Here is a 15,528-nt window from a genome sequence, read left to right on the forward strand (position 1 = left end):
GATCATTTTGGATAATAGTATTGTTTTGTAGTAAACTTACTTTCGTTACACATACACCCTGTCATTGAGGTATCGCCACACTCCAACAGGAAATTCTTTGTTCCAAGTATTTTAATTTTTGTATCAACTGCTGAAAATACATTTGCAAAGGCATGTGACATAATCTATAAATGTAAAAGTGTAGGAAAACCTAGACCATTATATCATGTTCCTGTGGCCAGCATTGTTCTCTGGACTGCAAGCCCATCCTTGTTTCTCTTGTTTTTAATTTTAACTATGCTTGTCTGGCACAGATTGAGAATGTTGAGATTGTGTATACCATATTTTCTTGTCTTGCTATCTCCGGGTGGAAAATTACTTTTAAAAATGGGTGCAATTTATTAAAAATGGGTGTCAAAGTTTCTTGAACTAAAAATAGTCTCCCAACTCTGCCAAAGAACGTATAGTGGGGATTTTATTCACAATAGAACAATACTACACCACAAGGATTGCTTTGCTCTAGAGGTACCGATCTTTCATAATATTAATAGAACAACACTTGGAGTAGGCCTATATGGGCGGGTGTGTTTACTTGTGTGCACAGATTTGTTTTCCTGTTAACTCGGGGGATTTATCGGCAAATAACTAGGCCTACAAAACTTTACGATATTTTAAATGCAAAAATTGTTCCCTTTTAAAAAGGTTTACCCCCAAAATGAACACAATAACTACTACACGCCCCCTTTTTGAGAAATGAATGGCTATTGCTAACGCTTGAGGGCGCCCTTGCTATTCTGTTGGGGATTTTTTTTCTCTCAACACGTAAACGTCCTATTTCGTTTGGTCAACAGTCAATCATAAAAATACAACAAACCACGTGCCCAAAACATAACGAAGAAATGACGTTCGGACTTCCGCACTGAAATTAAAAACCTAACGCCTCAAAACTAAATGTCGTCTTGGACTCCAAGTTGGAGTATTGCTGTTGTTTGGTGAGTGCATATTTATGTTGTTTTCTTTGTGAAACGTATTGACCATGATTGCAAGGGTTAGAAACGACATTTTTATTTTCCGTGATACAGAATTTAAGTTTAATTTTTTTAATTTAGATTAGGCGATAGGCCTAGATTCAGAGTTTAGAATAATATTAACATTGTGTTTATGACCATTGCCCACTGCTGCCAACCTATCTTCCAATGAATAAATACATCCCTTCACTCAGAGGAGTATACAGAGGAGTATTACAGTCGTACTTGGAGTCTCAAACATGTCAAACGTAATTTTTTAGAAATAGATTCTTCTTCATGGAAACATGGTTGGATTTGTACTTTGTAGTGTATTATAATTAATTATGAATGATTATGTATAGCCTAGGCTATAGGGCCAAATTTAATTACTTTTAGCTAGGTAGAAGTAGAACTATGCATAAAGTTGGTTCCGCTGTGGAGACAACAGCGTAACGAACCTCATAGTTCTGGGAGTAGGGCCTAATAAAATAATGGGAAAAGTTTCTGTACAAACCTGCCACCACTTTAGCCCTATTTTATTTGTTATGAAACAAAACGGTATTTAATTTAGGCCTACCTATAATTTACACAAATGAGATATTCCTTTTGGTAAAATGAGTGAAAAAGTGGTAGCATGACACGGAAAGGGTATAACTTACTGTACACTGGAGTGAAGGCTTGATGATGAGCGAGTGAGTGAGATTATTGCACTTATTTTGGTGTCTGGAAAATCTTACAGTCTGACTGGCCCCTAGCTGTGTTTTGCGCTACAATTTAACCTATTTCATGTGTAGTATTTGTTTTGTACCTAGCAACAGGTGAGACTCATATCTTTTGTGATGACGACTAACGGGGAGGAGGATGTCAGTGCGGCCAACAGTGACATTTCTGGTGAAGTAGAGGGCAGTGTTCCGGAGGTGTCATGTGACAGGTGCAGGGAGCTCTTCGAGGTAGGTACATGTGGAGCAGTACCTTTAGGATGATGGACAGAGTGACATTGCCCCTTAAAGGCAGTGGACACTATTGGTAATAAAATAATTATTAGCATAAAACCTTTCTTGGTTATGAGTAATAGGGAGAGGTTGGTGGTATAAAACTTTGTGAGAAACGGCTCCCTCTGATGTGCCATAGTTTTTGAGAAAGAAGTAATTTTCCACGAATTTGATTTTGAGACCTCTGATTTAGAACTTGAGGTCTCGAAATCAACCATCTAAACGCACACAACTTCGTGTGACAAGGGTGTTTTTTTCTTTCATTATTATCTCGCAACTTCGATGATCGATTGAGCTCAAATTTTCACAGGTTTGTATTTTATGCATATATGTTGAGATACACCAACTGTGAAGGCTAGTCTTTGACAATTACCAATAGTGTCCACTGCCTTTAAAACCCTCTTACCATACTGTCTTATCATCCAGTTTTGTTCTGAATGTCCAGCCTGCAATATATAATCATGTGGTTAGAATGCACAGGATCAATCCGCCTACTGGTTGACCATTCAATATCATCCACTGTGGTTATGAATGTCCAGCCTGCAATAATATACAATGTGGTAATATGCATCTACACAGTACACCCACAGTCAACCCTCCTACTGTTGTATCGCTGACCATTCAATATCATCCACTGTGGTTATAAATGTCTAACCTGCAATATGATACAATGTGGTATGCATCTACACAGTACATCCACAGTCAACCCTCCTACTGTTGTATCCCTGACCATTCAGTATCATTCACTTTGGTTTTGAATGTCCAGCCTGCAATAATGCATTGTACAGTACACAGTTGACCCTCCTACTGTCTGACCATTCAGTATCATCTACCATTGTCTAACTTTGGTTTTAGTGGGTAGACAAGTAAAGATCCAGTTCTGGGATGGATGTTGAAAAATCTTTCACAAGTGTATATTCATTTGTTTGGTGCACTGCTTTTCCCCCAGGAACTACAGAAACGGAAGAAGGAACAGACAATTTACACGGCTCTGAAAAAGAAGATTTCTCTAACAGAGTAAGTCCAATGCCAGGATTGTTAAGTTGTTTGTGGGGAATAAAAGATTTTCTCTTTTTTATTTGTTCTCTTTGTTATCAGTATTATTTTGTTGGTCCTTCAGCTTTTTCACCAGGGCCTGATTTCATCGAGCTCAAAAAGTAGCTAGAAGCACAACATTATTTTGTCGCAACTAACCTACACTGAAAGTCGCGACTACTGTTTGGTGAACCAATTGTGTTGCTGGTGACATTTCCTGACAGCATACTTTACTTACAAAACACAATCAGACATCAGTGACGCAATCCCTCAATCCTTTCAGCGTGCATTTTACTGTATTGCGCCTGCGGCAAACAGGGTGTTGTGGCCAAGTTGATAAGAGCATCGAACTCAAGCTCTGGTGTAACGTCCGTCGATGTCGGTTTTTTCCCATTATCGATATATCGAAAATTTAATATCGAGTATACTCGATATATCGAGTATTTCCCGCGCGCAAGATGGAAGCCTAAAAACAGCACTTGGTATACTCATGGAGGTAGAAATATTTATACCATAGACTGACAGTTTAATAGGGTTACGTTTCAACTTGTTTTTGTCTGATCCCCCGAACTTGTTTGTAGTCCAAACAATTTCAGATTGCGTAGTCCCGCCCCGATTATTTCTGGTTTTACAACAAAGTATGATCGCCGCTACCGCTGGCTTGGCCAATTGGTGAACGCTCACCACAATTCTCGATTCGTGATTGGCCATGATTGGCCGTCTCAAAATGACACAGAGCCTTTGTGAGTTGCGTGACTCGCCGACATTAAGGTGTCAGTTGCCGATGCATTGACGTAGAAGTGTCAATCAAGTTGTCCGACGGGCGCGCGGACTACCTTTATGGTTGAAAATGGTTGAGATAATCATCGAAAAAAAAATTACTAGAAAGTCCCGCAAAACACAGACCTACCACTCAGCGATCACAATATACAACGCACGCAGCATGCAGTCACATAGTCTCCAATAAAGGCTCGTAGTCTTTTTACTTTGCATTCTATAACCAAGGCAAGAAACATTGAATGCTAGAACGCCCTCTATTGTCGAAATAACGCAGTGCATCACGCGGTACCGCCTTGACCAAAGACTGCATGTGTCTGCGCATGCTTGGGCAAACGGGTTTTCCCCCCGAATTGCAATAACCATACACGCTGGTGTGCACGCTTAAACCGTACAACAGCATAGTCTTCGCTGGTACGCACGCAATAGCCGCCGACAGCGTGGTCTGCGAAGCATATAGTTCCTCGGAAATGTTAGCTTGTTTACCGAAAACAACACAACGTGTAGGCTTTATTTGACCAAAATGACGCCATTACGATACCTTGGATTGATAGAAAGATTATTGTAAGATTGTTTTCTTCCTTGTTTTGTTTTGTCTTGTTGATTCGGGGAAGTTTTTGCGGGGTATTTTTGCAAAGTCAATAATGCTGTGATGAAGACGCATTGATTTTGATCACATGCACGATGGGAAGTTGCATCCGTTTAAACAGCCGATAGGCTAGGGCAGCAGCGGCTGTTTCTTTTGAGGTTTTACCGTGCGCTCGCCGCGGGGTCGTGAACTTCTGCGGCGGGCCGGCGGCTGATGGCGAAAACACAAAGAACATGCAGACATACTTGCTTGTAAAACGTATTTTATTTAATAGGGCAACTCAAAATGATGAAACTACATAACGACGACGGCTTTTCTAATACTCAAACACAGATTTCTTTTAAATAATCGGACACTCTTTTGGTATTTTCGATATCATTTAGGAACATCGAAATTTTCAAAACATCGAAATTTTTCGATATATATCGAAAATCCGATATTACGATATGATTATAAAAGTGACATCGGCGATTTCGATGTCAAAAAAATATCGAGTTTTTGAGTATTTTCGATATATCGACGGACGTTACTCTGGTGCTTCCGTTCAGCAGAGTGTGGGTTCGAATCCCGGTCGTGACACTTGTGTTCCTGAGCAATACACTTAACTACAATTGGGTACCTGTGAGGGCAGAGATGGTTCTTGTGATTGGTTTAGCCGAGTAGCGCATATAATTGTCGCACAGACTGTATACCATGTATACTCCCAAGGGAGCTGAGATGGTTTAAGGAATGAATTAAGGCCCCATGACCAGGGGTAATAATTATGTAAGCGCTTTGAGACACCCTCCAGGAGTGAAAAGCGCTGTATAAAAACTGGTTCATGTTATTACTATTATTACCTGTGAGGGCAGAGATGGTTCTTGTGATTGGTTTAGCCCAGGAGCGTATAATTGTCGCACAGGCTGTATATGCAACTCCCAGGGAGCTGAGATGGTTTTAGGAATGAGTTAAGGCCCAGTGACCAGGGGTAATAATGTTGGAAGCGCTTTGAGACGCCCTCCAGGAGTGAAAAGCGCTATATAAAAATTGGTTATTATTATTATATGCCAGAATGCATCTAGTGTCGAAGTAATTATTTGAAGAGGGACTAGTCAAGTAGTAAATTTCACGAATCACCCAGGCCTAATATTGACCTTGGTAATGTTACTTCTTGTTTTGAAACCAGAACGTTTGCATAAGTGGAGTGTGTGATTAATATCTGACAAAACGACAGAACGTAAAAACAAAACATTGAACTATATTAATTTGTTTTCTTTTTCGTTATAATCTTTTGTTCTTGCAGCTCTCTCATCAAGAAGTACAACAGTAAATGTCAAGATATCCTTTTGCTTCTTAAAAACTTGCAGCAGTCTTCAGTTGTCACTGCATCACTTTGTAAAACTTCCCAAGTGGCTATACAAATGGGTCTCTCAATGTCCACGCCTCTGTGGTGTTGAGTTGTTCAGATAGTTTCTCAATAAATTTAGGGCGTTTTCTCCATTTTAAAGTTTCAAAAGCATATGTATGGATGTGATTATAGCATGTCATATCTCAGTCTCTTTTAACACCTTCATCCATGTTTGTTTCCTTAAAATGGCAAAACAGCTTATGTCTGTATTTGCTTTTCTCAAAATATAATTTCCATTCAAGGCCAACACAGCTATAATTTCTAAGCTGTTTTTCCATTCAAGGCCGACACAGCTAGAAACAACAATCTCTCTGGTTTAACTCACTGCACAGATTGAACTGTTCATTGTTTCTGTAATTTCCCCCAGTCTGTGTTTTTTTTTGCTGAACAAACTCTGTCATGTCTGTACTCTGCAGTTTCAGCAGAGAGTTTTCTGGGTTATTTTCTATTTTCAAAGCTTATTTCCTTGACTGGTAAACACAATTTGATCAACAGCAAAAGAAACTCCAAGATGTCACCATAAAATTGGCTTCCTCGAAAGGGTGAGGAAGCTTGTAAAAAGAGAAAGTACTTGTATTAGTTTCGAAACTGTTAAGTCATATTTAGAATATTACTCTGTGTAAAGTTTGAAACGAGTTCAGCTCAGCTAGCGAAACACTTTAAAGGCAGTGGACACTATTGGTAATTACTCACAATAATTATTAGCATAAAACGAGTAAAAGGGAGAGGTTGATAGTATATAACATTGTGAGAAACGCTCCCTCTGAAGTAACGTAGTTTTCGAGAAAAAAGTAATTTTCTACGAATTTGATTTTGTCACCTCAGAATTAGATTTTGAGGTCTCGAAACCAAGCATCTGAAAGCACAAAACTTCATGTGACAATGGTGTTTTTTCTTTCATTATTATCTCGCAACTTCGACGACCGATTGAGCTCAAATTTTGGCAGGTTTGTTATACGTATTTATTTGTTATGCATACACGTATGTTGAGATACACTGTTAGAAGACTGGTCTTTGACAATTACCAATAGTGTCTAGTGCCTTTAAAATTAATGACAATAAAAACATTTCAGAAGCAGGCAACGGCTTTTGATAGTATAAAGCATTTTGAGAAACATTTCTCTTTGAAGTAATGTGGTTATGAAACAAGATAGCAGTTCTTATGGCAGATTTGAATCTCAGATTGTGTATTCATATTGGGGGTTATTCTTCCTGCATGGACAGAGAAAACAAACAATGTTAGTTCAAACAAAAGCACTTCATACCTGTTTCCAGGTGTTGATAAAGCGCTTCATTAAAACGGTAATTTATTCTTATTTTGTTTTCTTTAGGGACTGCAAGGTGTTGGAAGAGCAGCTGACTGTCACACTGAAGGAGATTGTTCCCTGGAAATGTGTACGTAAATCAACTTATAACTTCTGAAATGTCAATTAGTTGGTGTTTAGTGGGTCTTATTCTTGTTATTACTTAGAATCATTTGTGCGCTGATAATGCGCATTGGGACGTCCTTATGGGCTATTGCCGTGACATTTGTGTCCTTAAACAAGACACTTAACCATTGCTTCGTCCTTCGGATGGGACATAAAGCTGTGGTCCTGTGTGCTGTGCAACGCATGTAAAAGAACCCAGTGCACTTATCGGAAAGAGAAGAGGTTCGCCCAGGTGTTCCTGGCTGTGGCTGCTGAATGCGCCATAGCACCTTGTAAACCATTATACGATGCTACATAATTGGGTCTCAGAATTCATAACTTTCAATAACCTCTCTTTCTGTATAACTATATCTAAGCACCTTGAGTACCTTGTTGGTAGATAATGTACATGCGCTATATCAGACTTTGACATTATTATGAATAGGGTAGATGGCCTTAGCTTTCGATCCAATCCGGACCTTCTTCAGAGGCATAAAACAAGTACAAACAAATACATATCCATTTATAGAAAAAGAGAGGGGGAAAGGGATTAAGGAAAGGATCCAGAAAGAAGCGGGAAAATAGCAGCCAATCAAAGTTCCTATTTCAGAAACAATATTGGTGGCTATGAACCAATAGGAGTGGAGTGGCGAGGACAAAGGATGTTTAGAATGAAAGGAAGGGTTACTGGACCATAAAAGTGGTAAAAGTATTGTTCGACAACAATGCAGGGAGACATGAAAGGGTAGGATTAGAGAGCAAGTTGCATCATGATGCAACTAACAATGGTCAATTAATAAGAATAGCAAGATCAAAGGTATGATGATTTTAAACTTTGACATTATTAATATTATTACTACTACTAATAATAATACAACGCTATACAATGAACAGAGCTCCTCATGACAATGATATTAGTCCAGTGTTAGGCTGTGTGGTTTTACAATGCCCAGTAATTTTAGAAAATGCTTGTTTCTGAGGGATACATGCGCTGTATAAGACTTTGATATTATTATTATAATTGTTACTGCAGAAATATTTCTCATACATACACGCAGTAATTTAAAAACAAAATTATTCCACTTGTTTGGCAATGATTCTAGTCCAATGTTAGGCTGTGGGAATTACCAATGCTCAGTAATTTGAGGAAAATACTTGTTACTGGAGGCAGTAATCACGCTTATTTTGATTTGGGAATTTTGTTTTCTCTTCCACAGGACAAAAACAAGTTTTTGAAGGAATATGAGGATTGCAAGAGGAGGCTGAGTGAGACAGAGGACAAGCTGAATGGAAGCGAGGTAAGAGTCGGTTAAAGTGGCATGTCGTGAAGAGTGGATAAGAACACCAGACTCAAGCTTTGGTGTTTTCTGTTCATCAGAGTGTAGGTTCGAGTCCTGGTCATGACACCTGTGTCTTTAACCAAGACATTGTATCATCATTGCTGCAGCCATCGGATGGGACATAAAGCCGTTGATCCTGTGTGTTGTGTAATGCTCGTCAAAAAACTGCACTCATAAAGAAAAAGGGTTCACCCCCAGTGTTCCTGGTTTGATAGCATTTTGCGCCACAGCATCTTGTCAACCAATTGCATTGTGCCATAAAGGATCAGGTCTCATACTTCAAATCGTAGCTCCACATACTTTGCAGGAAAAGATGTGATGTTAGGAAAAGGTGTTTCTGTTGTAATTGAATTTTTTTATGTCTTCTTGGGGGGACGGGAATAGCTGTAATTTTTTCAAGAAGTACAGATATTTTGCTTATTTTGTCTTCTCCTTCAATGAGAATACTGTTCACAAAAGTTCAAAGGGAACCCAGGATAAAGATCAGGGCCCAATTTCATAGAGCTGCTAAGCACAAAAATTTGCTTAGCACGAAATTTCTTCCTTGATAAAAACAGGATTACCAACAAAAATTCCATTTGTTGCATATTTCTTGTTACTGGTATTCAGCTGTTGTTCGCTTATCCTGAAAATCGCGTGGAAATTTGGTTGGTAATCCTGTTTTTATCATGCTAAGCAAATTGTTGTGCTTAGCAGCTCTATGAAATTGGGCCCTGGATAAGCCATTTGCAAGTTTGATTTGAATAATGACTGGTACAATGACGTGTGTGATCACAAGTAAACGAACAGTTGCTATGTCAAATGATTAGGGGCAAGCTTTTGCGTAGTTCCGTAAGAGACGGTGAACACCCATACACAATTCTGAATGGATGTGTATGGCACGATGGTACTAGAGTCTGCTCGTCTGGAGGTTGCTATACAAAAGCTTGCCCCGAATAATATTTTGAGTTTATATAGCACTTTTTCACTCCCGAATGGGTGTCTCAAAGCGTTTCAAATTATTACCCCTGGTCACTGGGCCTTAATTCACTCCTTAAACCATCTCAGCTCCCTGGGGAGTATACAGCCTCGTGCAACAAATGCGCTACTCGGCTAAATCAATCACAAGAACCATCTCTGCCCTCACAGGTCCCCATTTACCCCTGGGTGGAGAGAAGCAATAATAGTTAAGTGTCTTGCTCAGGGACACAAGTGTCATCACCGGAATTCGAACCCACACACTGCTGAACAGATTTAGCAGAGCTTGAATTCGGTGCTCTTAACCGCTCGGCCACGACACCTCATGTGACATTGTCTTTATAAGCTGAGGAATTCAAATTTAAGTGGTGACTTTGTCATTTAGCTAGTCATTGTACCAGACAGTATTCAAATCTAACTCGCAAACGTTTATTGGAGATGAGTTCTTCCCTCCTGACACCAAGCACCTGGCGTAGCATTCTGGGGTGTAGCAACCATTGAGTTTGTTTTTTTAGAGCAGATGTAGATTCTAGTGTCGGACCCCTTTTATTCAGCAATGACTCTCACCCGTATGTTTTATTTAAATTGTGTTTTTTTTCAGGCCCTTTGTGTTCAGTTTGAGAGTAGGTTAGAGGAGATGGAAATTGAGTTGGATACTGTTGTGAAGCAAAAGAAGACAGCGGAGAAATGCAAGCAAATGTAAGTTGTTTTGTTGTCATAAAACAGTATTTATATAGTGCAATATGAATAAAACATCCCTCAAAGCGCTTAGCAGCAAAATGAAAAGCATTAAAGGCAGTGGACACTATTTTCTTTAACACTTGACCAACATAGAGCCCTTCGCTTGGCAGGCATACTTGGAACCTAATGTGTGAAATCCTTTTTTATAAATAATCAACGTATTAAATTGTTAATTGATATATGTATTTGAGTTTAAGTGCTTTCAAAAATCTGGTAACCTGCGATGTCGGTTTAACCGAAGACGTGGAGGGTGCTGAAATGCTGCTAGCCGTAGCGGCTTTAGTGGTTTCTAGAGGCGGCTGTTCATCATGCTTTGCCTTCTATGCTTTAGGAATTGCTGTATAGAGAGGACCGGCATCAACTCTGAGCAGCATCATCTCCAGATTTCTTTTTTGACCCCCATTCGGAGCTAAGGCCAGCACATGGTTTCTCCATTCTGCCCGCATGTCTTGAAACGTTGCTAGACGTAGCGGCTTTAGTGCTTTCCGGAGGCGGCTGTTCATCATGCTTTGCCTTCTTAGCTTTAGGAATTGCTGTATAGAGAGGACCGGCATCAACTCTGAGCAGCATCATCTCCAGATTTCTTTTTTTACCCCCATTCGGAGCTAAGGCCAGCACATGGTTTCTCCATTCTGCCCTCATGTCTTGAAACGTTGCTAGCCGTAGCGGCTTTAGTGGTTTCTGGGAGCGGCTGTTCATCATACTTTACCTTCTTAGCTTTAGAAATTGCTGTGTCGAGGGGGCCGGCATCAACTCTAAGCAGCATCATTTCCAGATATCTTTCTTTTACCCTCATTCAGAGCTAAGGCCAGCACATGGTTTCTCCACTCTGCACTCATGTCTTGAAATCTTGCTAGCCGTAGCGGCTTAAGTGGTTTTCTGGGGGCGGCTGTTCATCATACTTTGCCTTCTTAGCTTTAGGAATTGCTGTTTCGAGAGGACCGGCATCAACTCTAAGCAGCATCATCTCCAGATTTCTTTTTTGACCCTCATATGGAGCTAAGGCCAGCACATGGTTTCTCCACTCTGCACTCATGTCTTGAAACTGCGCTGGATCATCCCATCCATCTTCTATCAAGCTTCCAAAGCATCTATTAGAAATCTTGTAGGAGGTGCAGAGGCCCCGGAAAAATCTTTGAAGACGATTCCCCGATGGCGCCGTAAGCCCCTTCATCTTCCTTTATGACTTCATGCATTTGGTCACTCATCATGGATGATTTTACTGCGTTTTAGCTAGGCTAAATATGCCGAAGGCGAGATCTGTACCAAGGACACATAAAGCTTTAAAAGCGATGCCTATACGGTTTCAAACAGGGTTGCGTTCTTCAAGAAAGCCAGGGTCCTATGGTTCTTTGTATGAAAGAGGGTACTTGAAAGCTGGGCTTTGTGGATTTTGAATGCGATCACTTGGGCATGACTAGTGTTGTTCACGCAACCGCGCCCTGGGGTTGCCACTGCAACATTACTAACAAATACATGCATGGAATATCGAGCCCTTAACCGAAAATCTAGACCACAAAACTGGAGTTTGTTCTAGGTATGCATCTGAAATAACTCGGCGAACCGGCCCGACGCAGTGAGTGATAACTGACAGACATACTGTGTATTCAGTGTGTCACACGTTTCTCAAATTCATGACTTTATTGCCAAATCTCAAAACTTAGTGCATTATAGCAGATATAAAGCACGAATACACCCTCTAAATACATAGATTGAGAGCTAAAAATACCAAAATGATATTCTTAGTAACTGTTGAATTCAGGGTAACCACACAACAATTTCCCGCGGTTCAAATTGTCTCACACTGCAACGGGTCTACAGGACGTCCAGCTGTGGACATGCCAGACTAGCTACTGATATTACGTCAGTCGCCCTCTACGCTGGCGCCGATGCAAATAGTGTATTAATAACAAAACTTGGTGATATTTAATATGTTGAATGTTCAGACAGTAGGAGGGTTGAGTTTGTTTTGATATACATGTACAATGTAGTATAATAAAGTAGGCTGGTATAGTATATCTATCATTCAAAACAACAGTCTGGCGATGAACTATGGGACCACCTCTTACTAGGACCGGGTTCGAATCCCACATGGGCACTGTGTGGATTGGGTTTTTTAGTGACTGAGTGGGTTTTCCCTGGAATAGTTCTTTGGGGGTTACCTCCAATATCTCAAACTGAAACTTCCTTCATTGTCTTCTCTCCATTGGGTTCTTGGCTAGTACAGGGATTGGGTTCACTTTTCCCAGAGTCCATGGATTCACAGCCAGAATAAATTAAAATGAAATGGAATATTCAGACATTGTGAAAAGGATCGGGTTTATTGGGAAAAGCACCTCATTGGATGTTGGAAACAATAGCTACAATTCTGCTAGTTAATGTTTTTTTTGTCTTTAAATTTTTGTGTATTTATGTATAGATTTTGCCTGTTTATTGTTAATTCCATTTTTCTTAATTCTGTAAAAACTTTGTAAATTTGAATGTTGTCAACTTTTTGGTTGTTTTTTATTCAGATTAAAATAAACCATTAATAATAATACAGTATATACTGTAACTCATAATCCTTAGTGTTATTATACAATATTTGTTTATTTTTCTCTCTCCATGTTGTTGCAGGGAAAAGAAAGCCTCTGCTTACAAAGGTAAGATTATCCTTTAACTCTTCTTTACTGTAGGCGACTTTAGTTGACTGTACCCCACCCCCTCCCCCACTGCTCCCTCCTTACCAATTGTGATATTTGTCGACCAAGCTTTCACATGAAAAAAAACCACTTAAGAGCTGAGCACAAAGGCCATTTGTACAAAGCTCTAATATTTCCATGTTCACCCATTTAAAATAAAGTAAAAAGGAGAACTTGTTACTGAGGATTTTTTAATTTTTATATTTTGTATTTGTTTTCCACTCAGAGGATTTGGCCAAATGCAGAAAGGAGTTAACAGCAACCAAGAACCGAGAATCATCTTTAGTGACAATAAATCAAAAGGCAAAGGTAAGAGGTCAAAGTTCATTGTTAGAAAGAAATATATACAAGTGGTAATCACTCATAAAATTAATGCCAATCAAAACTTACTTGGTCAGAAGTTCAGCAGCTTTCGTTAGTATAAAGCATTTTGAGAAAGCATTTGACTTTAAAGATATCAGTGTTTATGCCCTAAAATTTGAATTTTGGGAAGCGCTACTGTCAGTATCATTTCTCAGATTGTGTGGTCCTATCAGGGATTATTCTTCCTGCGTGGCCATATTTGTTCCGGATTTTTCGCAGATATCTAAAAAATGCCACCACCTTTTGAATGGTTAGGCAGTAGGAGGGTTGACTGTGTACTGTGTAGATGCATTCACTACGTAATATTTTATTGCATTCTGACAAAGTTTATCATTCAAACCTCCGTGAATGATATTGATTGGTCACTGAAAAAGGGTAAAGGACAAGAAATGTACAGACATAGCAGTGTAAAAAATTACTCATCACATGTGGTATAAAATTACAGAGAGATGAAGTTATACAAATAGATGTAAGTTACTCTGACACTTTGTCTTCCTTTCTCTAAATATGTAATTTTTCTTTTGAATAGAACAAGATATCTGAACTCGTCCAAATCCTCCGTGATGCTGGTTTCTCTATTCCGAGAATTCCTAAATCTCTGCTAGGTGGAAATGCAGACAGGCATGAAGGAACATCAAATGAAGGTAGGTCAAAAGTATTGGACTTTTGTCAATTTTGATGTTAGATTAGTCATTTAGATTTGTGGTGTGTCAGGGCTTATCAGTAAAGAGCACCGGATTCAAACTATTGTGTTTCTGAGAGTGTGGGTTCGAGTCCCAGTTGTGAACCTTTGTCCTAAAGCAAGACACCTAACCATGATGCTCCATCCTTTGGACGTGACATAAAGCTGTTGGTCCTGTGTGTCTTGTAACGCACGTAAAAGAACCCAGTGCACTATCGAAAAAGAGAAGGGGTTTGCCCCGGTTTTCCTGGTTTTCCTGAGCAGTATGTCATGTATGTGAACTTACACTATTTGGTACCAAATAAATGTACTTCTACCTCTCATTTGATACTTTAAAAAAAAAAAAAAAATTTCACGAGAGAACAAAATCGGAAGACACCGATTTTTTCCTAATTGAACTGTGAAAAGGTATTATTTGTCTATTCCAATATCAAATAATCAGTATTATGTGGAAGTGTCGTGGCCGAGCGGTTAAGAGCATCAAATTCAAACTGTGGTGGTACTACAGTAATCAGCAGAATGTGGGTCCAAATCCCTAGTCGTGACACTTCTGTCCTTGAGAAAGACACTTAACCATTGCTTCGTCCTTTGGATGGGACGTAAAAGCACTGGTCCCATGGGTTGTGTAACGCAGAACCGAGTGCACTTATCGCCCCGGTGTTCCTGGCCGAGGCTGCTATTAAATGCGCTGTAGCACCTTGTAAACCCTTACACGGTGCTACATAATTGGGTCTCAGAATCCATCACTGCGATAACCTATCTTTCTGTATAAATGTATATAAGCGCCTTGAGTACCTTGTTGGTGGATATGTGCGCTACGTAAGACTCCGATATTATTATTATTCATAATATAAATGTTGTGATTAGAATATACTACATCAGTGATGTTTATGTACGCGTCATGGGAGCTCAGGGCTGTTTACTCACCTTTGAGCTGAGAAAGTTTCAAGGAATGTTATTGGTCCAATGGCCGTTGTTGACGTTATTATCAAATGCACTATAAAAGAGCTATAATAGTTCTAATAATTTTGGTCCTCTTGTTCCAGAAACCGATTTTGAGACAGTTGATGAGGTCTTCTCCCAACCTCAAAATACCTCCTCGTCTCCGCAAAAACAAGATTCGCCACCAGAGGAGGCAGAGCATACTGAAGAGAGAAGAAGACCTCCACTACAGGAGGATGCATGCCACAAGATATTTGAGAGGTTCTCAACGAGTGAGATGGTGAACTGTATGTCTCCTCTTCCACCCTCGCCCCAGCCATCTCTACAAGATGAGGTACATTAAGTTTTAGATGCTGTAAAGTTATTTTTGTTAAGGGAGTAAAAGAGTGGTTTGAGGTCCCAAGCATTCGTTTAAAACCAGCAGGGTCTTGGTCGTGCGATAAAGGATCGAGCCAAACCTTTTCGAAAGGATCAAGCTAAACCTTTCCACGATCACGATGTAGCGAGGTTTTAAACAAATTTACAAGACCGAGTCACTACTCTTTTTATCCCATTCATAAATGCCCTTTTTGTTAAAATATAAAAATGCTGGAAAAGCTCTCAATTTTTATGTTGTCAATTTTTTAGTTCTTGTCACAATATAATGC

The 15,528-nt window shown here is 39.6% G+C and overlaps 1 protein-coding gene across 2 annotated transcripts in view; it reads left to right on the plus strand.

Moving 5' to 3' along the window:
- Positions 1–816: 816 nt before the first annotated feature.
- Positions 817–15,528, plus strand: part of LOC117298387 — a 33,163-nt gene continuing 18,451 nt past the window's right edge. The window contains exons 1-12 of one of the 2 annotated variants that reach the window (XM_033781631.1): positions 817–971; positions 1,799–1,936; positions 2,928–2,995; positions 5,662–5,696; positions 6,248–6,308; positions 7,098–7,161; positions 8,393–8,473; positions 10,074–10,171; positions 12,830–12,855; positions 13,121–13,203; positions 13,787–13,901; positions 14,986–15,215. In XM_033781631.1, the coding sequence (XP_033637522.1) occupies positions 1,826–1,936; positions 2,928–2,995; positions 5,662–5,696; positions 6,248–6,308; positions 7,098–7,161; positions 8,393–8,473; positions 10,074–10,171; positions 12,830–12,855; positions 13,121–13,203; positions 13,787–13,901; positions 14,986–15,215 (972 nt within the window). In that variant the 5' untranslated portion in view covers positions 817–971; positions 1,799–1,825. The remainder of the gene's footprint in view (positions 972–1,798; positions 1,937–2,927; positions 2,996–5,661; positions 5,697–6,247; positions 6,309–7,097; positions 7,162–8,392; positions 8,474–10,073; positions 10,172–12,829; positions 12,856–13,120; positions 13,204–13,786; positions 13,902–14,985; positions 15,216–15,528) is intronic. The other variant, XM_033781630.1, reaches the window with a different exon arrangement.

The sequence above is a fragment of the Asterias rubens genome, chromosome 13 (assembly GCF_902459465.1).
Source record: "Asterias rubens chromosome 13, eAstRub1.3, whole genome shotgun sequence".
Classification (NCBI taxonomy): domain Eukaryota; kingdom Metazoa; phylum Echinodermata; class Asteroidea; order Forcipulatida; family Asteriidae; genus Asterias; species Asterias rubens.